The 21,295-nt window shown below is 42.2% G+C and overlaps 7 protein-coding genes across 7 annotated transcripts; 4 read left to right on the top strand and 3 right to left on the bottom strand.

The window, feature by feature from the left end:
• Window positions 1-522: 522 nt before the first annotated feature.
• On the bottom strand, window positions 523-2,096 carry EAE98_003623 (uncharacterized protein). Its single transcript, XM_038951243.1, has 2 exons — window positions 1,525-2,096; window positions 523-1,450 (listed from the first exon to the last, which is right to left on the bottom strand). Exons 1-2 carry the CDS (start codon window positions 1,787-1,789, stop codon window positions 846-848), a joined length of 870 nt encoding a protein of 289 aa, XP_038812707.1. The 5' UTR covers window positions 1,790-2,096; the 3' UTR covers window positions 523-845.
• Window positions 2,097-2,676: 580 nt separating this feature from the next.
• Window positions 2,677-6,840, top strand: EAE98_003624 (uncharacterized protein). The gene is made up of 2 exons (XM_038951244.1): window positions 2,677-6,330; window positions 6,391-6,840. Exons 1-2 carry the CDS (start codon window positions 3,023-3,025, stop codon window positions 6,443-6,445), a joined length of 3,363 nt encoding a protein of 1,120 aa, XP_038812708.1. The 5' UTR covers window positions 2,677-3,022; the 3' UTR covers window positions 6,446-6,840.
• Window positions 6,841-8,956: 2,116 nt separating this feature from the next.
• On the top strand, window positions 8,957-9,740 carry EAE98_003625 (uncharacterized protein; the record flags this gene model as incomplete). The annotated part of the gene is made up of 3 exons (XM_038951245.1): window positions 8,957-9,117; window positions 9,215-9,316; window positions 9,368-9,740. The coding sequence occupies 3 exons, from the start codon at window positions 8,957-8,959 to the stop codon at window positions 9,738-9,740; spliced, it is 636 nt and encodes a 211-aa protein (XP_038812709.1).
• A 557-nt stretch (window positions 9,741-10,297) lies between these two features.
• Window positions 10,298-11,248, top strand: EAE98_003626 (uncharacterized protein; the record flags this gene model as incomplete). The annotated part of the gene is made up of 1 exon (XM_038951246.1): window positions 10,298-11,248. The coding sequence occupies one exon, from the start codon at window positions 10,298-10,300 to the stop codon at window positions 11,246-11,248; it is 951 nt and encodes a 316-aa protein (XP_038812710.1).
• A 3,167-nt stretch (window positions 11,249-14,415) lies between these two features.
• EAE98_003627 (uncharacterized protein) lies at window positions 14,416-15,473 on the bottom strand. Its single transcript, XM_038951247.1, has 3 exons — window positions 15,251-15,473; window positions 14,949-15,189; window positions 14,416-14,895 (listed from the first exon to the last, which is right to left on the bottom strand). Exons 1-3 carry the CDS (start codon window positions 15,297-15,299, stop codon window positions 14,775-14,777), a joined length of 411 nt encoding a protein of 136 aa, XP_038812711.1. The 5' UTR covers window positions 15,300-15,473; the 3' UTR covers window positions 14,416-14,774.
• Window positions 15,474-17,212: 1,739 nt separating this feature from the next.
• EAE98_003628 (uncharacterized protein) lies at window positions 17,213-18,434 on the top strand (the record flags this gene model as incomplete). Its single annotated transcript, XM_038951248.1, has 4 exons — window positions 17,213-17,383; window positions 17,432-18,175; window positions 18,244-18,317; window positions 18,374-18,434. 4 exons carry the CDS (start codon window positions 17,213-17,215, stop codon window positions 18,432-18,434), a joined length of 1,050 nt encoding a protein of 349 aa, XP_038812712.1.
• Window positions 18,435-19,110: 676 nt separating this feature from the next.
• EAE98_003629 (uncharacterized protein) lies at window positions 19,111-20,787 on the bottom strand (the record flags this gene model as incomplete). Its single annotated transcript, XM_038951249.1, has 2 exons — window positions 19,111-20,016; window positions 20,068-20,787. The coding sequence occupies 2 exons, from the start codon at window positions 20,785-20,787 to the stop codon at window positions 19,111-19,113; spliced, it is 1,626 nt and encodes a 541-aa protein (XP_038812713.1).
• Between the last annotated feature and the right edge of the window lie 508 nt (window positions 20,788-21,295).

A 21,295-nucleotide genomic window follows, 5' to 3' on the forward strand; every position in this document is an offset into this window, starting at 1 on the left:
ACATTATATATTACATATCACTCATTCCCTCCCCATCCTCCTCTCCCATCCCTCTTCTCCTCTCCCAGTCCTCCTCTCCCATCCAGATCCGGAAGCATGCAATCATGAAGCCTGTCCACATTCACATAGCGGACATCCCACGCGATCCTCACCCAATACCCTATCTCCCAATGTCCAATTCCAAACACCCCAATTCCAAGCCCCCAATCCAATACCCAACTCCATGTATCCATCCCACTATACCACCCACTATACCACCCTCCAACCCCCCTCAAAACCACCCATCTACATCTCCATTCCCACACCTTCATTCTCCTATTCTCCTATCCGAACTCCAGAACCGAGCTCTCAAGTCAAAACATGATTGCTAGCCCCCTTTTGAGCAACCACAAACGATAGTTTTCCCCTTTTTCTCCGCTGCATTTGAAATTGGCATCTTTTTTCATCTGTTACTCCTGGGGTTCTTAATGGATAACAAATGTATTGATGGCACATTCATAAGTCTGGTAGTTGTTGAATCTATGTATGATATTAATTCTATAAACAGATGCTGCTATTAAATACATCTTTTGTACCATTGAATGCATCTTATTAAATTGTACAATACTAATCCTTCCCCCATCTATATTTAAAATTATGTCCTATGTATGTAAGAACTGGTATTGTTGCAGAAATTTACAACTCATGATTATTTCCTCTTTCCACGAAAAAAAAAGACTTAACACGGTATATAGACTTCTGCCAGAGGGTTGAAGTAGATCGTGCTTCATGATCCAGTACCTTGTACCCATGGGCAGTGAGACTCAAAGTCGGAATTCCGTATCCATTCCCCTCATAACAGCCATTTATGCCAAAGTGACTGGCTTTGGCTTCCATATCGCCCAACTAAAAGAGATCACAACTTTTATAGCAGCAGCAAGCCAGAGAGCAGCAGATAAACCAGCCGAACTTCGACTGATCCAACCCCCAGCAATTCCACCAGAAAGAATAGCAAGAACCGCTCCCACTCTTCTATTCCTCTTCACATTATTTCGTGCAAGTACCTTTGGATCCGAAGCAATGTCACAGTAGACACTGGTCAAAACCGTAGTAGGAATTTCATTGAAGCCCAGAATTCTCGATGTAACAATTTGACCACCCGATTGAAATGCCAGGAATGCTAAGGGAATCAATTCGATAAAATTGACTTCATCCTCGATTGACTTGACCCCAAGTGGTTCTGGTACCACATTTCTTTGTACCAATGCTGCAGCGATTATGATACAAATTCCTTGTAATAGAAATGATATGGATAGGATCCCGCGAATCTTTCCGGCGCCGAATCGTCGTGTTTGGGCGAAAAAGAGACAACCGCAGAGGAAGAAGAATATGGAAATTAGGGATTTTACCCAACCGTACGGATGACTGATTGGTTGACCAGATGCGCCGAGAGCTAGAAAGATGGTATTACCTGTCGAAAGATGTATTAGTAATGAATATGGCATAAATATTGACAACAGACAGAAATATTGCAGAAACGCATACCGGTTTGCATAGAAACAAAACATGTCCAAGCATTGTAGGCACTACTGTCGCAGATACCGGAAACGAGAGCACATGCTATCATTGGCAAATCAGCATGAACGAGACTTATCTCTTCACTGAAATGGGATTTTGTTCTAGCCCATAGAGAATCATGGGTTTCTTTAATAGACGCATTATGAGATCGGCTGGGAGAAGGAAGTTCTGTTGTTGGAAGGGAACTTTGAGCTGCAGGACCCGATTCTTCGAGTGAGGGGGCTTTCACCATAATTGGTCGAATTCGTCACCGAGTCTTGGTATGATGGATTGACGGATTGATGAATTGACGAATCAATAATTGAGTACTGGTACTCGAACAAACGAAAGATAAGGAGGGTAATGAATGCAATGTACCTGGGTATGAGTACAAGTCAGAACATAAAAAATGAAGATATACTTGGGAGACAACGTCGAGTCATATTAATATGAAAATAAATATAAATATAGATTTATATTGAAGACGGGAAATTCTATGACGGAATCAAAGACTCATATTGGATAATGCCGGCCATTCGAATTATTATTTTCTTATCATGACTAGGAAATCTCACAGACAAGACAAGACAAGAATAAAAGAAAATCTCAGGAGAAAGCTCGGATTGAGTCGGTATCGGCAATCAAGCAATCATCCATATCCATGGATCCATGGATTATCTAATACCCACCCACTCACTCCAGTCGATACCCAGTGCGTGCCCAGTGCCCACCCACCTCCTATCAATCCTTGATCAAAAAAAGAACCCTTAATGGGTCACGTGTGGGTCCTCAGTTCCTCAATAAAAGAGATGGGAATTTTCAGTTTCGCATATGAACCAATCATGAATTTCATATCTGGCATTTACTCATTTCAACCAATGAAATCTCTTCCATCTCCAACTTAATAATCGGTTTGATAAAGACTCAACGCAAATGCCACATACAATCTCACAAGCTAAACCCAAAGTAGTTACATCTTCCTCTAAAATGTCTGAATTTTCCCGTAGGGTCTTGTCTGGTCTTGTCTTACATGTGATTTCTAACTCTAAACTCCTTAGTGGCACAAGCTGATTGCGCTCCACCCACCAAAAAAAATCCATTATCTATAATCTTTTTTTTCTTCACCCCTCATACACTTTCTCTTCTCTTCATCCTTCTTCCTCTTCCCCCAAACCCTTCTTTTTGATAATTATCTTAGCCACACGCGGCCAAGATACAACTTCAACATAGAAAAAACGAGATTCAAGTCTTCTTGTTTCTCACTTCTTCAAAGACTTCATTCTGCTCGGTCAGAAACTCTCCACTCCAAAATCCCGACAATCTTTGCGAATTGCGACCAATCCTAGGTTCCTTTCGACCCAAAGAACACATTTTTCCCATTTTTCAAAGAATTTTCTTCTCACGATTCAAATTTTCCTTATTTAGAAAACGAATTACATCGATACCTTAATATTACACACTTTCGAAAGTTTCTCCAGGCATTATAATGCCACATCAGGAATCTCCCACCCACGAGATGCCTACCATGATTTCGAAGGCACCAAATGGTGTTGCCCCCACACAAGAGGAAGTTTCCGGTATCCTCGATAGCATTTTCGAAGCAAAGACATCCGCCGCATCAGTCGATGCATCGTACGCTCTCTGCGACCTTCTTCTCAACTCCGTCGGCTTCCGCGGACTTCAAGATTATGGCATCTTAGCACAAATCAAGAAGGCTGCGGCTGATAAGAAGAGTGGATTAAGAAGAGAAAGCGCCCAAAATCTTTTGGGTGCTCTCTTTGAGCGTTTCCCTCCTAAGCAAAAGATCTCCGAGGTTGTCTTTCTTTTGCAAGATACTACCTTGGTACCATGTGCATTTGACGCTCTCGCCGACAAGGGCGCTGTCGTTCGCGATGCTGCTCAGTATGCTCTCGACGCATTATTCTCCAACTTGAACGCTGAAGGTCTCGTCTATGGTCTCCTCCCAATCCTCATTGCTTATCTCGCCAAACGAACCGGAAAGTGGCAAGGAACTGTCGCTGCATTCAAGTTAATACAAAAGATGGCAGACAAGGCACAAATGTCTATTGGTGGCAGCAAGGAGGAAGCTGATGAGAAGGACTTGTTGAGAGAAATCTTGGGTGCAAAATTGGCACAGTTGATTCCTCTCGTCGAGGCTGGAATGCACGACTTGAAGTCCGAGGTTGAGAAGCAATCTGTCACTACTATGACTTCTTTGACCACCCTTCTTTCCAACGACGATGTTGCTCCCAGAATCCCACTTTTGATTGAAACCATGCAAAAGCCAGGAAAGGAGACCCTCCAAAAGGCTATCCACGCTTTGTCTCAAACCACTTTCGTTGCCATTGTAACATCTCCCGTTCTTGCTCTCCTCACACCCCTTCTCGAGAGATCTCTTAACGACCGCGCTACCGCACAAGAAGTTTTGAGACAAACCGTCGTCGTTGTTGAGAACTTGACAAAGTTGGTTCACGACCCTGTTGAGGCTCGTACATTCTTGCCAAAGTTGCAACCTGGTATCAAGGGTGTTTTGGAACGTGCATCCTTGCCAGAAGTCAGAGAGATGGCTGATCGTGCCATGAAAGTCATGGACAAGGCTATGAGCGATGATGCCGGAAACGTTGCTAACGGTGTCGCACACGTCACTAAAATCACTGCTGCTGATGTTTCCAAGGTTCTCGAAGCTGAGATCAAGAAGGCAGGAGGACTTGCCGATAACTCGGATATCGCCAAACTCACAAAATCATACATCTCTGATATGCTCGTTGAGGATGTCAACCATCGTCAAATTGAACGTGTTGCTGCCAACGTCACACCCTACCTTGAGCACATCATGAAGCAAGAAGGATCAGCCGCTACTGTTGGTGATGCTGTTCAACAATTCTACCTTGAGGAAGACCACCGAAAGTTTGGACAACCAGTCAAGGAGGATGATGGTGAAATTGAAATTGTCAACACAAACTTCTCCTTGGCATACGGAGGTATGCTTTTACTCAACCACACCAACCTACGCCTTCTTAAGGGTCACAGATATGGTCTCTGTGGTCGCAACGGTGCCGGAAAGTCGACTCTTATGAGAGCCATCTCAAACGGCAAACTCGAGGGTTTCCCAAGTCAAGATGAACTCCGAACATGCTTCGTTGAACACAACCAAGGTGAAGATGCTGATATCAGCATTTTGGACTTCGTCGCAAAGGATCCAGAAATTGCCAAGGAAGGTCGTGAACGTATCTCCGAGGTTTTGTGCGAAGTCGGCTTCACTGCTGGTCCAGAAGGTCGTCAATCTGAGAAGGTTGGATCCCTTTCTGGAGGTTGGAAGATGAAGCTTGCTTTGGCCAGAGCTATGTTGATGAAGGCTGATGTTCTTCTCCTCGATGAACCTACCAATCACTTGGATGTTGCCAACGTAAAATGGTTACAAGAATACTTGAAGGCCCATACCGAAATCACCAGTTTGATTGTTTCTCACGACTCCGGATTCTTGGATGAAGTCTGTACCGACATCTATCATTACGAGCCAGGAAAGAAGCTTGCCGTCTACAAGGGTAACCTTGCTGCTTTCGTCAAGCAAAAGCCAGAAGCCAAGAGTTACTACACTCTCTCCGACTCTCTTGTCAAATTCAAGTTTCCTCCTCCAGGTATTCTTACCGGTGTTAAATCTCAAACCAAAGCCATTCTCAGAATGTCCAACTGCTCATACACCTATCCGGGAGCTACCAAGCCATCTCTTCACGAGGTTTCCTGTCAATTGACTTTGTCTTCCAGAACCGCCATTATCGGTGGTAATGGTGCCGGAAAGTCTACTTTGATCAAGCTTCTTACTGGTGAAACCATCCCAACATCTGGTAATGTTTACAAACATCCCAACTTGCGTATTGGATACATCAAGCAACACGCTTTGGAGCACGTTGAGATGCATTTGGAAAAGACCCCCAACCAATATCTCCAATGGCGTTATGCTAACGGAGATGATCGTGAGGTACACATGAAGCAAACACGTATCTTGTCTGATGAAGATAAAGCTCAAATGGAAAAGATGATTGATCTCGGTGATGGAACCGGTGCAAAGCGTATCGAAGCTATCATGGGACGTCAAAAGTACAAGAAGACTTTCCAATACGAGATTAAGTGGGTTGGAATGTTGCCAAAGTACAACTCTCAAATCTCTAGAGAAACTTTGGTTTCTCTTGGTTTCAACAAGTTGATCCAAGAATTCGACGATCATGAGGCATCTCGTGAAGGTCTTGGTTTCCGTGAGCTTACTCCAACTGCCATCTCTCAACATTTCGAGGATCTTGGACTTGACCCTGAAATCGCCAACCACAACGAGATCTCCGGTCTTTCCGGAGGACAAAAGGTCAAGGTTGTTATCGCAGGAGCTATGTGGAACAACCCCCATCTTTTGGTTCTTGACGAACCTACCAATTTCTTGGATCGTGACTCTTTGGGAGGTCTCGCTGTTGCTATTCGTGACTACAAGGGTGGTGTCGTTATGATTTCTCACAACGAAGAATTCGTTGGTGCTCTTTGCCCTGAGCAATGGCATGTTGTTGCTGGTCGTGTTACTCACAAGGGTACCATGGCTATCTCAGCTGATCGTTTCGAAGATAGCAGACCATCAAGTGGTTTCAACAGCAGTGTTGCAAGTGCTGCAACAAGTGCTAGTGCCAGTGCTGTTAACAGTGGTGCAGAGGATAATGGGGATCTTGGCTTCAAGGCCAAGAAGAAGAAGAAGAAGACCAAGAAGGAACTTAAGGAGTCTGAAGTTAGAAAGAGACTTAGACACATTGAATGGTTAGTTGATCTCCTGTTTGCTAAACTTTATACTCGTACATCATGCTAATAATATCTTAGGCTCAACTCTCCAAAGGGTACTCCTCATCCAGCTGACACTGATGACGAATCATAATGGAATTGGAATCAGCCAGATACCAAAATTTGCTTCTTGCATATATGTTCATATTCATTAGAACGCGGTCACCATTAGAGGGTCATTTATTTCTGGATGGATCGACACGTATGATATAAAAGCGATGTTCTTCGCAATTTCATTTTATGATTTCATGATCAATAGGGTCGTATGAAAAGAATGGCGTTATGCGTACTTTATAGACGGGGCGGATGGGATCTAATCTTTCCTGATAAATGTCTTTTTGAAATGAATGTTTGAGTTATGATAGGACGGGTTTGTCCAGTAACTAGGAGGATAGATCAATAGATAGGTAGATAGATAAAAGGATGGGTGGACGCCAGTGCCGATGTGCGGAGGCTGGAAATTGAATAGTCAATTTACAACATGTTTGTTCCTATCAAAGTGCATGTGTTGGTGATAAGTGCGCTGTTAGTTATATTGATGAAATCTTTCTTCTTGTACCATTGATAGCTGCTTACTCTTCACGAGGGAATCGAATCTCACAAGAACGGGCACTCCAAGAAACATCAGCTTACTCGATGTACGATAGTGATATTGGCCCACTACATCGTGTGTGGTTTGGTTTGATTTAGATTGCTTTTCTTGATGTGTGTATGTGTGTGTGTGGTATTGGGGTAATGTTTTGGGGTGGTTAGCAATGTAAGAGAGAGAGAGGGGGGGGAGAGGGGTATGATGGTGATTTTGTTTGTGACTGTTTTTGTGTATTTGTATTTGTACGAGGGGGAACGTACTGTAATTTGTTTGGTGATTGGGAAAAATGCGTAGATTGATATTTTTGGCATGAGTTGAGCTGAGTTAGGTCAGGGTATTGAAGATGGAGATGCCGAGATTTTCCGCCCCCGTATTGTACACCCACTGATGGCAATTCTCGCTTCGCCCCCGCCCCCGCTTCGCTTGGCCCCCACCCCCAAGTTGGGGAGGAACGTCTTTATCTATTTTCGAGTGGTTGTTTCATGCTGGTATCCTGATTCATGATGACTTTACTTTTGTGTCTGTCTGGCTAGCGTTTCCGCAATTGTGAGTAGGTAACCTTATTTATATGATACTCAAGAACCTTTCATGATTTTCGTATTTTTTCATGCTCGCTTCTCGCTCGCTTATCTTGTGTTCCATTCTTTACTTCTACTCGTGAATGATTCATCACGATTCACACTGCATTCCCATACCTTCTCTCCCTCAATAAACGAGATAAATTTAGCATGTCCACCTCCGCAATCCTATCCTCTCTCCACGATCTTCCGGCCCAAGCACCGCCCCCGGGAATAAGAGCGAATCTCGCACATCCGGAAAGTAAAGGATATGTACTCATACTCGTTTCTTCTGTGCTTTTTTTCTTCATGATGGTTTGTTTTTTCGCGAGGGTGTATGTTAGATGTACGGGGAAGAGTTATGTTTGGGGGGATGGTAAGTTGGATTTATTTATTTTCTATAGATGGGATGGGATTAGAATGGTTATTCTTGGGAACTTTGCTAATGGGAGTTGGCATAGTGAGCTGTTTGTTTGCTACAGTGAGTAATTCGGATGGGGAGTGATTTTTTGTATGTTTGTTTGAGTGGCTTGAGTTGATTTATTTTGTTTCGTTTTGGAAGGCGTTCGCGGTGGCTTATTATATTGCTTCGATTATTGGTAAGTTTCTCATTTACTTTCATGGAAATCAAAATACAACCTTCGATTCTTTTTAACACTATGAAATTAGGTGTGACCCGAGGACCAGTAGGAAAACACCAATGGGACGTAACGATCGGGGATGTAACAAGCAACGACTTTATAATCGTAATACGCCCCTTCCCTCCCTCCTCTTATGCTCCCTAACTAACCACCTACCCCAAACCCCCAGGCGGTCGCCTTCCTCAGCAACGCCCTCGTATCTCCCACTCTCCTCCTCACAAAACTCACCCTCTTCCCAGTGTTGTAATTAGTATTTTCCGTATTTCAGTTACGCCCCACTTTAGTGGTACGTATTGATATTTATGATAATATTTCGGTAATTATTATTGAATTATATATCACTGAAAGTATTTCATATTTCAATAATATTGAATATCACTAACAATATACCGAAATACGGGAATTTGCATATTTCTATTCAAATATTACATATTTTGAATGATCTCTTTCCTTATTAGGCTTAAAGTCAATCAAAATATACAATATTCGAATCAAAATATGTGAATTCCCGTATTTTAGTATATCTTCAGTATAGCTTTGTTTGTATGATACGTACGGACGTGGATATGATTGGCTATTATACGTACTAGCGTGCGTATTATACTCTCTATATCAGCCACAGTAATACTATCGTATACTAATTACAACACTGCCTCTTCCTCCTCTATCTCGATCTTTTCCGTCCTTTTAAATGGCTGCGCACATGCGTCTACATTGGAATCTGCATCACCGTTCTTTTTTACTCCACAACCGGTATCCTGATGATTATCTGGAGTTCCCCCCACGCAGACGAAACATGGCAAACGCATCTTTTTACCATGGAACAACAGTATGCGCAAATCTATGCGTCGCCTTGGTCGGCGGTGGGATTGGGAATTGATTTGTTTTTGTTGGGGTTGCCGTTGAAGGCGGTGGGAGAGCTCTGTTTGCCGTGGAGGAGGAAGGTGGTTGTGGGAATTGTATTTTTGACAGGCATTTTGTGGGTGCTTTCTTTGTGGTGATTTGCTTTGATTTGATTTGATTTAACTTTATCTTTGGGGCTACGTGATTTTTCTGATGACTGATATTTGAGATAGTGCGTGCATAGCTTCCACGCTGAGCGTTTATTATCGATTCATCAACAAACAGAGTAATACGAAAGATACGACGTATGCTCTTCAGAACGTTATTATCTGTTCGTAAGTATTCTCTTTCCTTACATTGAAATATGGTTTCTTAACCGCAGATAGATTGGCAGAAATGTTCATCGGAGTAATTGTTTCCTGTATGCCTGCAACATGGAATCTTCTCCGTCAATGTATTCCACATTTCTTGGCTTTAAAATCGAAACTCTCATTTGCATCGGGGAGTTTCTGGAAAAATGGTGGAGATTCGCTTTCGCGAGGTGAGGTTAGTTCCGAAAAGAGTCACCAGGCAGCTGGTGGATTGCATGACAAAACGAATAATTCGTTGAAGGGCTCTTGGGAGGAAGAGAGACTTGCGAAATTGGGGGTTGAGCTTGCGAGGCTGGGAAAGGCGAAGGTGTATTTTGGGAAGGAGAAAAGGCATGGTTGGGCAGATGTAGCGCACGATGAGAGTTATCTGCAGCGGGATGCTTGGTGAACTTGTTGAGTGGGTTTGGGATAGCAGGGATGAATCGAGAAGTTTTGAAAGCTGGGGGAGGGAATGAGGTCTGTTAGTCTTGTGAGATCAGTGTTTGTCGATTTGCTTGACTCCGGATATGAATTGATGAATACTGGGGAAGAAAATGCTTCAATTTCGATATTCCAACCTTTTTTTTCTCGAACATGGCCTTGAGACGGTAATTTACCGGCAACATGGTTGCCCAGGGTAATGTGGACTCTGAATTTCCAGGGTGACTGCAATTTCGTTGGCATCATGTTGTATGTACGGCACAGACGGTGGTGAATATTAACCCAAGCGGAGCGGTCAATAAAGTTGGATTGCTAATTTACTCTACATGAACACTCGGTTCTAAAAAATCGGTTTAATAATATGGACGAGTTGTTCTAGAACAGAAATCTAAAATGAGATCTTCTCAGGTAATTCAATGTCGGAGATATCTTAGAAAACGTTTTTCTTTCTCAATGATGTTACGTGAGCTAAGTGCGCATAATTCTTGCTCAGAGTCTCTTTCTAATCAAATCCTGTAATTCGACATGGACGACGAAGTTATACTTACCACCGGTGGATGTGGATGTATGGGCTACCACATCGTCCAAGCAGTTCTACAAGAACTATCCTTCAATTCCGTACACGTATATTCGCGCAATCCCACTGTGAATCTCCAGCCCGGCGTTTCATCCCATGCCGGGAGTTTAACTTCACCAAAAGACATCAAGTTGTTATTTGACCTCATCAAACCAACTTTGATTTTCCACGTCGCATTTCCTGTCTCCTTTGTAAATTCCGCAAATGCAAATCTCTTCTACGAAGTCAATGTTTGTGGAACGCAAAATCTTCTCGATTGCGCTGCGAGAAGTTTGTATACCAAAGCTTTGGTTTATACATCTTCGACTACTGTATCGAAACCTCATTATCATTTTAATGATGAAACACAACCTTTGATTGACCTTAACTCAAAGGCAGATTTCAATTACTACACGGTCACCAAAGCGATTGCAGATATCGCTGTTTTAAAAGCCAATATTCCGAAAGGTTTAAGGACATGCTGTCTTCGTATTGCTCATATATATGGTAAACATGATGTGCAGATGATACCAGGGACTCTTGGAGTTCTCCAAGAGAAACACCATCATTCTCAATTTGGGGACAATACAGCTTTGATGGATTTTGTTTCTGTTAGTAATTCCGCAAGAGCTCATATACTAGCCGAGAAAGCTCTTCTCAGAGAACTCCAAGCTGATAGTTCAACAAACGAGAAAATAAGTCCGAAAATCTCAGGTGAAGCATTTTTCATCACAGACGGAAATCCCGTCCATTTTAGGGATTTCGCACATAAAGCCTGGGCCGCAGCTGGGACTACCGTAGACCGTAAAGATATCCGGGTCTTTCCTGCATGGTTCATGATTGGACTTGCGGTTGTGACGGAGTGGATTTACTGGACGTATACTTTTGGGACGGTGATGCCGGAGAAACTGAGAAACTGAGAAGTCATACGATGAGGTATATTACGGAAGATAGGACGTTTTCTATTGAGAAGGCGAGGGACATTGGGATATAGACCGGTGAATGCTATGGAAGAGAATATTAGGGAGGGAGTTGATTGGGCGGTGAAAGAAAGGCTGGAATTGGCGGGTTTGAGGAAAGATTGAATGTGGAGAGAGTTGGGCTGGAGGTATTGGGAGGTATGAGATAGGGTATAGAAGCGCGCTTGTTTGAGTTTGTATATAGCGCATTAATTTTGATAAGTAACTTCCACGCCTTTAAAAGCAGATAGACTCTCCTACTTATTCTACATACTCAAAACTCCTAATAATAGTTGGCTTTTATAAACAACTGACTAATTCCTAATTAAAGAAAGCAAGTATTCTTGGAAAGTGAATATCCCTATAAGATTTTGAGTACGAAATATACCAAAACCATTTAATTTTATTAAAAATCTAATTTCATTTTTAATATATAACCTTTAATTTTTGAATAATTTTTGAATTTTTTATATAATTATATTTAATAAGATTATAGTTTTCTAATAATATTAGATTTTTTTGAATTATTTCAAAATTCATAATATTATTTATAAAATTTAAATATTTTTCAATAAAAATTACAAAATCTATATCCAAAATCTTACAGGGACATTCGCTTTCCAGGAACACTCACTTTCCCCGATTAGGAACTAGTCAGTCGCTTAAAGAACCGACTATTATGTCACATCTAAAATAGCAAACAAAAACTCATACTCCCTCTCACATTCACTCTCATCCACTCCCAACCTACCCGAACCACCCAATCCACCAGCCAAAAGTGAATCTCTCACGGCAAAAGATAACCTCAAAGGAACTCCCTCTCTCAACAAATCACCCCAGACTGCGTGGTACAGTGGTCCATCCCACTACTTCCACAAGATCGTCAGTCGCAGCGACCGAATTGATTTCACTTCGCTTGGGTGCACATCACGAATTGTCGGCCGCACCTATTAGATCTAAAAAAAAAAACGTTAATCATAAATTGATTAACAGCCTTTTTTGCCATTTTGACTTGTTTGATTTTTCATGAGTTGAAAAATTTGAGGTGATGTGCGCGAGCAATACGCTTTGTGGAATCCACTTTTTCATGCTAATGAATGAATCATCGAGGTAACAGTTGTGGTTATTGGAGTGAAACTGATAGTAAGGGCTTGTAAAGAACATATTGCTCTCCAGTATGATACTGGTTGTATAATTTTGATATCCATCGTCGAGTTATGTTTTAGAGCTACAGACAGTAAGTCCTTAAGTGTTGCAATAATATTTTTTGTCTTTTTCTATCCACAAGACAAAAATAATCGATGGCCCAGCGCCGACCACTCCGTATACTAACATTCTCCGATGCTGTGTGGATCGCAACCTGTACATAGCTCTCCTTAAATATGTGAGGGTGTTAGGAGTGGTATGATGAGAAGGTAGGAGAGGGAAGAGGGTAGAATCCCCCTGCCCAAAACAGTTATCATTGTGTCTCGTACGTATAGTGAACAGAAATCCATTTATTGAGGCCGAATGCAAGAGCAAAGAGGCATTATTGATGTTCGAAAAGGGAGAAGAAATCTTGATGACAATGAAATAGGGCATGCGATTCATAGGTGAGAGTATCAAAGAGTTAGGCAGCCAAATTCTAAAAGAGCTATGTTTGAGGATTGAAAGAATTCACTCAAGGCTCTTTGTAATGTCTGAATGACATTGAGATTGAAAGCTTTCGGAAAATTCATATCCGATTTGTGGCATAGTCGTGATAGGCTGGACTCCATAGAACAAAAGTTTTGTTGCATATCTGCATCCGGCTCTTGTTCGGCTCTCTCGAAAATGCGGCGGACCGTACTATTGAAAGAGTATACTGTGGGCCTATCCTCGTAGGTTTCTTGGACAATAGAGAGTCACAACCGCGGCTCATTTCAAAGTCGGACAGTCTTTCACCAAGTTTTGGAAGCAAACAAAAGGAGGACAAGTCGAATGTGAAGCTGTTCGTCATATATCGTTGGATATAGTCTAGGGGCTAGCAGTACGTGTTATCTGTAGCTGCCCGTCAAAAATAGAGCACGTCATGCTTACTTCTGTCAAGCATTTGAGCTTCTAAAGCACAGTAATAAAGCTGCTTTGATATGTGATTGTATTTGAATGAGACGTGAAGCTCAATTACCAAAGCAAAGCATTGGGTTCTCGAAGATGCTTCGGATGTTTAAGATGGTTGATGGGAACGATGCCTCAGAACTGATTGGAGGGAGAACCATAGTATATCACCCAAGTTCTAATAGCGCAAAGGATGATAGTACATCTTCACTCTCTGCATTCAAGTATGTTTTGTTGAATAGGTCGCGTCTTATGCAAAAGTGAGTAAAAACGCGTGGAGGGTTCAGAGGCTTGGTAGTTACAGTGAATTACTTTTGACGCGACAGATTTTTGCAAGGCTTGCAGGAAAAACAATCGAACCTGAGAATCAAGCTTCATTCTATTCCCACAAACATTGGCATACCAGGCTTCTACCCATTTTTTACCGTTTTATCACTGCAGTATTCATTACAATGACGCCCCCTACATACAAGTGAGTGAAGCATGATGAAGATGTAGATTCAATATCTATACTGCAAGCAGAATGCCAAGCGCGTGGTGGTACTGCCTTCTGGGTGTACTATACGATTGGAAAGGAGAAAAGAGTACGAGTCACCGCCGACTTAAAATCATTTACGACATGCTATTCAAACAACCCAAAGCGGAAGCTAAATATTTTGAGAGAAAGGCTGGGACGGAAGACCCTAGCCCTGTTCGCCAAGAAGCACTCCTGACAAGCACTATCCCTTGGCTGGCGCGGCAATAATTGACCCTGATCTCTTCTAAGAGCTACCGATGCACACTATACTATGTATAACTGCGCATCACTTTCTCTTTCTTTTCTTCTCTTTTTTTGTAGCGCAAATTCTTTGATTGGATCGATGGATGAATAGATAATTAATGGCATCGTATGGGTGCGGGGGAGGAAAGCCAGAAAAGACGAATCTCTCACATATACGTGGTGCTGGCTACGAACCCGGGTAACACTTAACACTTAACAATATCATGATATTATGTTACTCAGAGCCGAGAGAGATAGCAAAATTAGTGTATAAAATGGGTAGCAGATACATGGAATTGGCCGAACATCTCCTTTGACTCGCATACTATGAGTACATATCTGACACTTGCTCTACAAGAGTTCATCATGGAAAGGTACTATAGTCCTTCTCGAAACATAAAATATTTGGAATGATGAAAGAAGAAATACAATCCTGTACATCTTATACATACAGCGAGCTGGTAAAGGAAACAATTTGAGTCTAATCTTGCGGGGCTGCCAAAGCCGGAAGAATGCTGTCAGTTTTATTCGATATCTACATAATACCTGCACCAGCCGACAATCCCATACAAAGACCTTCCATGAACATGGTAACCTTAAAGATTGAACCACGAGTTTTTCTCATCCTTTCCAAAATATAATACTGTCTACTTAATTTCCAAACCTGGGTTCCTGGTTCGCGCCCTCAATAGCTTTACAGAAACTGAGTCGGAAATCCGTGTAGAACTCAGTCGCAACTTTACCATAATCAGCAGCGCCATCATCGAGGCTCCTATTAAACCGATTAGTTCTAGAATTACACTCTCGAATATCAACGCGACTTACCCAGCTTTAATACCAACAAAGTCAGGCATGAGCTCGAGTTCACCAAAAAGACTGCTTCCGCAGGTCCCGCAGAAGGAACGCTTGTTAATTTTTCCCGAATCTCCGGGAATCTCAAATGTCTTTGGTGTTCCTTGCAAGAGCTTGAACTGGGTTCGAGATATAAGCACGTTGGAGGACGAGGTAGCGCCGCACCATTTTTGACATGCATGACAATGGCAGAGAGCAGTCATCTTTGGTTCGCCTAAAAGATGTTATTGATGTGTATCGAATGAAAAAGCAGATGATGACCTGAAAAGACGAACCTGTGAATTCATATTGAATTTGGCCGCACAAACAAGATCCTTTAGGCATGTCGAATAATGAGGAATTTATAGACTTGAATAAAGTGAGCAAGAAAAGATTGTTTCTGAAATTGACTATTGTTCAATATGTGGATAACTGATCGTGAAAGAACGAGGAAATGCTGCTGTTTTATGCTTTTAGTGACTGCGATCTAGATCAGATTTGTCAGACAGTAAGAAAACATGCATTGAATTAGCCCGGAAGATCGAAGGGAGGCAAACTCCTAGTGATCGTTCTTGCTGCTCGGATCATGATTAGAGTATCCGCAGTACACCCGCGCGGCTCATTGGTAGCAAACTTGCAGCAATCTTTAATCCTCGGTGCGCGGGAGGTAATGGGAGACGACCGTTTAGAAGTGAAACCTCTAGGCCTTCTAAGTAGCAAACAATGGCACTGAGCACAAGCCTGGCACTCATTCCTACCAGTGAATAATATGATTCGTGCAAAGTATGGATGATTATCATGACGTACCTAATTCCATACGTCGTTCGTATTTGACAACACATACTCAATTTGCGTCTCTATGCACGACACGTTGGTATTAAAGCAAACCCTTCTAATAGCTACTTTAACACGATCATTTGTGATCACCAGCCACACAAGGGCATCCCCAAACTTATATGCACAGACGAATAGGGTATTGCCGGCCAGGATCTGCTGATATAAGAGAATACCTGGAGTCGTTCTGCTCGTCAAATACCATACAATACCAGTGAAAGCTACCTAACGAGAGAAACCGCCTTCCTGAACTTTAGTTTTTAACTGTTTAGCTTGACAGATATTCTGGCGTAGAACCTTGATTATGGACCGATTTTTAGACTATCTTGTTTTGTAATAAACGGTACGGTGTCTTCGTGTATTTCTAAGGTTACATCAACTTTTTCAAGAGGGGAAAGTTTGGGGTGACGTTTGGGCCAAGGAATTAGCTTGATGTTTAAGCTTTTCGATGCTAGCTGTGATCTGAACTCAAGGTGGGGTGAGAAGAAAGCCGCGCGGGAGAGGCCAAGAATTCCTTTTGCAGTAAATTATGTAAGCCTTCTTGATGGATTTTAGACTGTTATGATTGGTAAAGAACAGGGCTTCTCGTATATTACGCAAATCCACTTTTTCGAAGAGCGAAAGTCAATAGCTCGAATAGTAAGGCTTGACCTAAGGAGTTATTGATCCTTAAGCTTTTCAATGCTTGGACACGATGTGGGGCATACACCCAAATTAATAACGTGTTTCCAAAAAAATAAGCGATTTTTTCTACCTCATCAATTTTGAAATTTAATTTCAATTACTTCTAGACTCATCAATATATCTTCAAATTGAATAAACTCTTCAAAATAATAAATATCTCAATTAAAGGAATCGATAGATAGTTTTATAGATATATTGAATAAATGATTGTGGAGTTGGAGGTGAATAGAATATAAATTCGATTTTGAGGTTGAAAATTAACATGTTTCCAAGCTGTTTTCGAACTTTCGCCTCGAAATTTCCAATTCGATTAATAACGATTTGAAACAATCAAAAATTGCATAAATAGTACAGTTCATTATTCTCTATCATTTGATCAAATTTTCAATTGAATTGAACTACAATTGATAAAGATATTGTAAATTGAAATTGGAAAATCTAACGTTTAGATGTTTTTGATGAAGCACTGAAATTTAAGGTTTTGGAAACACGTTATTAAATTGGGTGTAAAGCCGCGCGGGAGAAGCCAAGAATTCGATTTGAAGCGAATTATGTAAGCGATTTTAGTAAGTGTCAGTGGTGGAAGATTGATGCTCGCATAACGCAACCTTGAGAGAGTTGAGATCTAGTATGGTATAAAGGGCGGATTTCCTGCTTCAATCATGGTTTCATATCGAATATTCTCATTACTTTCCTAGAACATCCCTACATCATTCTTTCATTCTTCCCCAATATAATCAATGGCTGCCGTTCTACCAACTACAACGAAAGTCTGGAGAGTCCAAGGAACAGACGGATTTGACAGTCTAAACTACAACCCAGAAGAGGCTATTCCAGATTTGTCAGATAATGATGTTCTCGTCAAGTTCCATGCCGCTTCTTTGAACTACAGAGATGTCTCAATACCTCATGTCCGCTCACACTTATTCTTTTGATGGAAAGATGCTAACACAGACTAGGGAACATTCCCATTCGGGTTTAAAAAAGGCGTCGTACCAGGATCAGACGGTGCAGGAGAAGTAGTGGCAGTTGGTGCAAGAGTGACACGGTTCCAGAAGGGCTCGAAGGTCGTGACTCAATTCAACCAGAAACATACTTATGGCTCACTTACCTCGAAGAGCATAAGTACTGCACTCGGCGGGGACCTCGATGGTGTTCTTCGTCAATATGGAACTTTCAACGAAGAGGGTCTTGTGCTGATGCCCAAATCACTGGATTATCAGCAGGCTTCCACTTTGACGGGCGCTGGAGTAACAGCATGGAACGCTCTATACGGCCTCAAACCAGTCAGACCGGGAGAGTTTGTCTTAACACAAGGCACGGGTGGAGTGTCGCTATTTGCCATTCAATTCGCGAAGGCTGCTGGTGCTACGGTCATTGCTACAACTTCGTCTCCTGCAAAAGTCCAACAGCTGAAGGATTTGGGCGCGGATCATGTGATAAATTATAGAGAAGTTACAAACTGGGGAGAGGAAGCCAAGAAATTGACAGGTTCAAGGGAGGGTGTCGATCATGTTATCGAAATTGGTGGAGGTGGAACCATGACGCAATCCATCAAATCGATCAGGATTGACGGCGTTATCAGTGTTATTGGCTGGTTGTCCAAGACTGACGAGAAAGAGCCGAGCTTCCTTGAAACTGTTAGCAAGGTCTTCACTGTTCGAGGATTGTTCGTCGGAAGCAGAGCAATGTTCGAAGAGATGGTTAGTTCATTTTCCCCCCATTAGTCTCCATTCCATGTGGTTCTGTATCCTGTGCTAATTTTTTGAAGAATGCTGCCATCGATGCCACCAACCTCAAACCGGTCATTGATCGTCGCTTATTCAAGTTGGAGGATCTCAAAGAGTATGATTACAAAGCCCTTCCTTATATTGCTAGTAGTCAGTGCTAACATGTCCTAGAGCGTACACATATATGAAGGAGCAGAAGCATGTTGGTAAAGTCTGTATCACTATGGAGTAGATTTTTAGCTTTGACTAGGATGAAGATTTTAATATGAGTAAAGACTTGGAAAATTTCAAGTCCATTATGGTTATACTTCACCAAATACGTGGAAGTGCTCGCTCTCAATGTGGTTTATAATTGAGCGTCAAGCAGGAGCTTGGTAACAACAGTTGACGATTTCAATTTGTAACTAATAGTATGTTGTAACAAACGATTGATCATGAGTACGGAGCTCTACCAGTGTCGTGATTAGTATTTTTCGTATTTGAATTACACTCCATTTTAGTGATACGTATTGATATCTGTGAAGATATTGCTTGGATAAATTGGATAGACTACCTACCCAGTCTATCCATCATATAATGATTGCAGATTAAGATCATGCATTACAAGATATGTTTCTCGTTGTAACACAAGTCTCACCAAGTATAACATGTGACACGAGAATCTGCGCCTTTACATAATCATGTATGCTTCCAGTCCCTCAAGAATTCCACCGGCTGCTTGTTTCGTCTCGAAATCTTGGCAAGCTCTAAATCCAAAACTTTGGTGACCGTAAGAATAAATGTGAAGGCAAACATAGCGCGCGTTTGAGGTTTGACCGATCGTATTTAGAATCTCACCCAAAGAGACCCCAGATAACACTTCTCGCTGGAGCTATGGATGGTAAAAATTTGACTGATAAGAGTACCAATCAGACAAGAAGAGTCTTGACACCTAGACTGGACATGGCTGTTGCCCAGCTACAAGGACTGCTAGGCTGACATTTGCGAAGTCTCCAACACTCTTCCATGATCGAGGATGCATTCTGAAAGTTGCAGAAAATGTCTCGATCCTTATTTGCCAGGGCCGCAATCTGTCGAAACTCGTCTTCAAGCTCTTCGTCTGCCATACAACTAACAATGCAGAAAGGCCATACAAGGTGGCCTATCCATTGACCATTGGGAAGATCTCGGAAGGCTTTCAGGGCTGCTGACACGCTATCTCTGATCTCTGGAATTCTAGGGTATGCACCAGACTGGGTGACATACAAATAGACCTTTGCAGCACATGCGAATATATGAGTGACATGTTGGCTTTCTTGAGCTCGAATGCCACACGGATCAGAATTATCGCCAGTTTGACGAGCTTTGTTCTCTTGTATACCATGTTCAATTTGATCTTCGATACAGGCTGCACGCCTAGCCAGCTGAGATTGGCTCAAATCGCCCAAACCCTCTCGCGTAACTTTCCACTCGGCCAAGAGCGCAATGTCCATAATAGCAATCATAACCCAATTTTGACCTCCCATCAACTTACAAAGTTGGATTCTGCCATTATCAATGCGCAGAATAGAAGGGTAGACATCAGAATACTTTGAATTTGCACCTATAGTTACGGAAGATATACCATCAAACCAGATCAGGGCCGTAGAAAAGAACTCGAGGGCCAATTCTTCGTCCAAAGAAAGAGCGTCGGAATCGGGGTTTGGGGAGTCTCCTATCTCCTGCACTGCATTTAAGTTATTCAACGGCTGAAGAAAATTGTCCTTGAGGCCTATGAAAATAGTTCTCGCAGCCTGCAAATGGGTCTGCCAGTCATTACTATCTCCTTTCAAAACCTACCATGTACAATTTAGCAGGTTTTCAATTCCTTAGATTATAAGGCTCACCTCGAATGAAATCAAACAGATCATACAGGCAAGTATTTCGACTTTTGTCTTTGTCCTGCCCAAACCAATTTCCAAACTAAGCCGATCAATATGCTGCCTGAGACCAACCAGCGCCAGACAATGGTGCTTTTGCAGGTCTTCAAGTATATTATCACTAGTTTTAGACCCACTACCTGAGTACATAGCGCTCTGGTGGCATGCGCTTAAACTCAGCGCCGCATGATACAGTGGCTTAGTATGTAATAAAATACTCAGAAGCCAGCCACGGCCACCTTCTGAGGCCAAAGGCCTGTAGAATCTGAATTGAAGAGGAAAGACAATATCTAAATAATGCATCAAGAGGTTCGCCTCGCGTCCATGATAGTCGTTAATCACGAGGTTCAGTGAGCAGCCCACGCATGATGGCTTCTGGGGTGCATCGCTGGACTCTGTATCTGTCATCGAGTTGTCGGTAATGGGTGTAGATGCTGGACCACTCTTTGCCACAGTGAGACTGACTATCTCTCTTTTCCGTTTCTTGTTCTCTTTTATGACTCTTTTGATTCGCTCCGATTCTGCCTTCTCTGACGATCCTCCATCCATCCAAGTGGGTTTCTCACTATAGCCATGGCAACTGATGCGAAGTGAATCACACGTTGAACACGTGGGTCGTTCTTCCTGACATTTTTTCTTTCGAAGTCGACACGTCCAGCAACCAGTGCTACTTCGTGCTGCAAGCATGATATCTTGTTTGACGAGAAACAAAATATATATGTCAGTCTATTTCAAGATAAATGCGAATGTAAGTTTCCACACATGCGACGTAAGTTCCCTTCTCCCGGACACCTTTTTTTTCGTCCGGCTCTAAGCTTAAAGGGTGCTAGTTACAGTGGGGTGCAAGAAGTTTGGATCATGAATCCACACCCTCTCGAGACCCCTTCCACGCCTACAAGTATGATTCCTTCAATCCCGATCACTTACACCTGTTTTTCTACTTCGTCACTTCAGCAGTGTCCCGAAAATTGTGAATTTTAAATTCTTTGTTGTATAATGAAAATGTGTGTGGCACTTATCTTACAAATCCTCACAATTGTGAAGAGTATGGCTACCTACCTAGGTTCTTACACTAAGCAGGTGAGAGGAACAGCAGGTATAAGATTTTAAAAAACATTTTGAGGGAGAACATAGCCCATTCCGGGTGTCTGATCAAAGAGGACATTGTGTTGCTTCTGTCACATGACGCTTTTTT

The sequence above is a fragment of the Botrytis deweyae genome (genome assembly GCF_014898535.1).
Source record: "Botrytis deweyae strain B1 chromosome Unknown BDEW_006, whole genome shotgun sequence".
Classification (NCBI taxonomy): Eukaryota; Fungi; Ascomycota; class Leotiomycetes; order Helotiales; family Sclerotiniaceae; genus Botrytis; species Botrytis deweyae.

Coding starts and splice junctions, on each gene's coding strand:
- EAE98_003623 (XM_038951243.1), bottom strand. CDS start 1,789: ATGGTGAAAGCCCCCTCACTCGAAGAATCGGGTCCTGCAGCTCAAAGT. Junction 1,451..1,524: donor TTTTGTTTCTATGCAAACCG/GTATGCGTTTCT, acceptor ATCTTTCGACAG/GTAATACCATCTTTCTAGCT.
- EAE98_003624 (XM_038951244.1), top strand. CDS start 3,023: ATGCCACATCAGGAATCTCCCACCCACGAGATGCCTACCATGATTTCG. Junction 6,331..6,390: donor AGACTTAGACACATTGAATG/GTTAGTTGATCT, acceptor ATAATATCTTAG/GCTCAACTCTCCAAAGGGTA.
- EAE98_003627 (XM_038951247.1), bottom strand. CDS start 15,299: ATGCCTAAAGGATCTTGTTTGTGCGGCCAAATTCAATATGAATTCACA. Junction 15,190..15,250: donor AATTCAATATGAATTCACAG/GTTCGTCTTTTC, acceptor AACATCTTTTAG/GCGAACCAAAGATGACTGCT. Junction 14,896..14,948: donor TTTGTTGGTATTAAAGCTGG/GTAAGTCGCGTT, acceptor TCGGTTTAATAG/GAGCCTCGATGATGGCGCTG.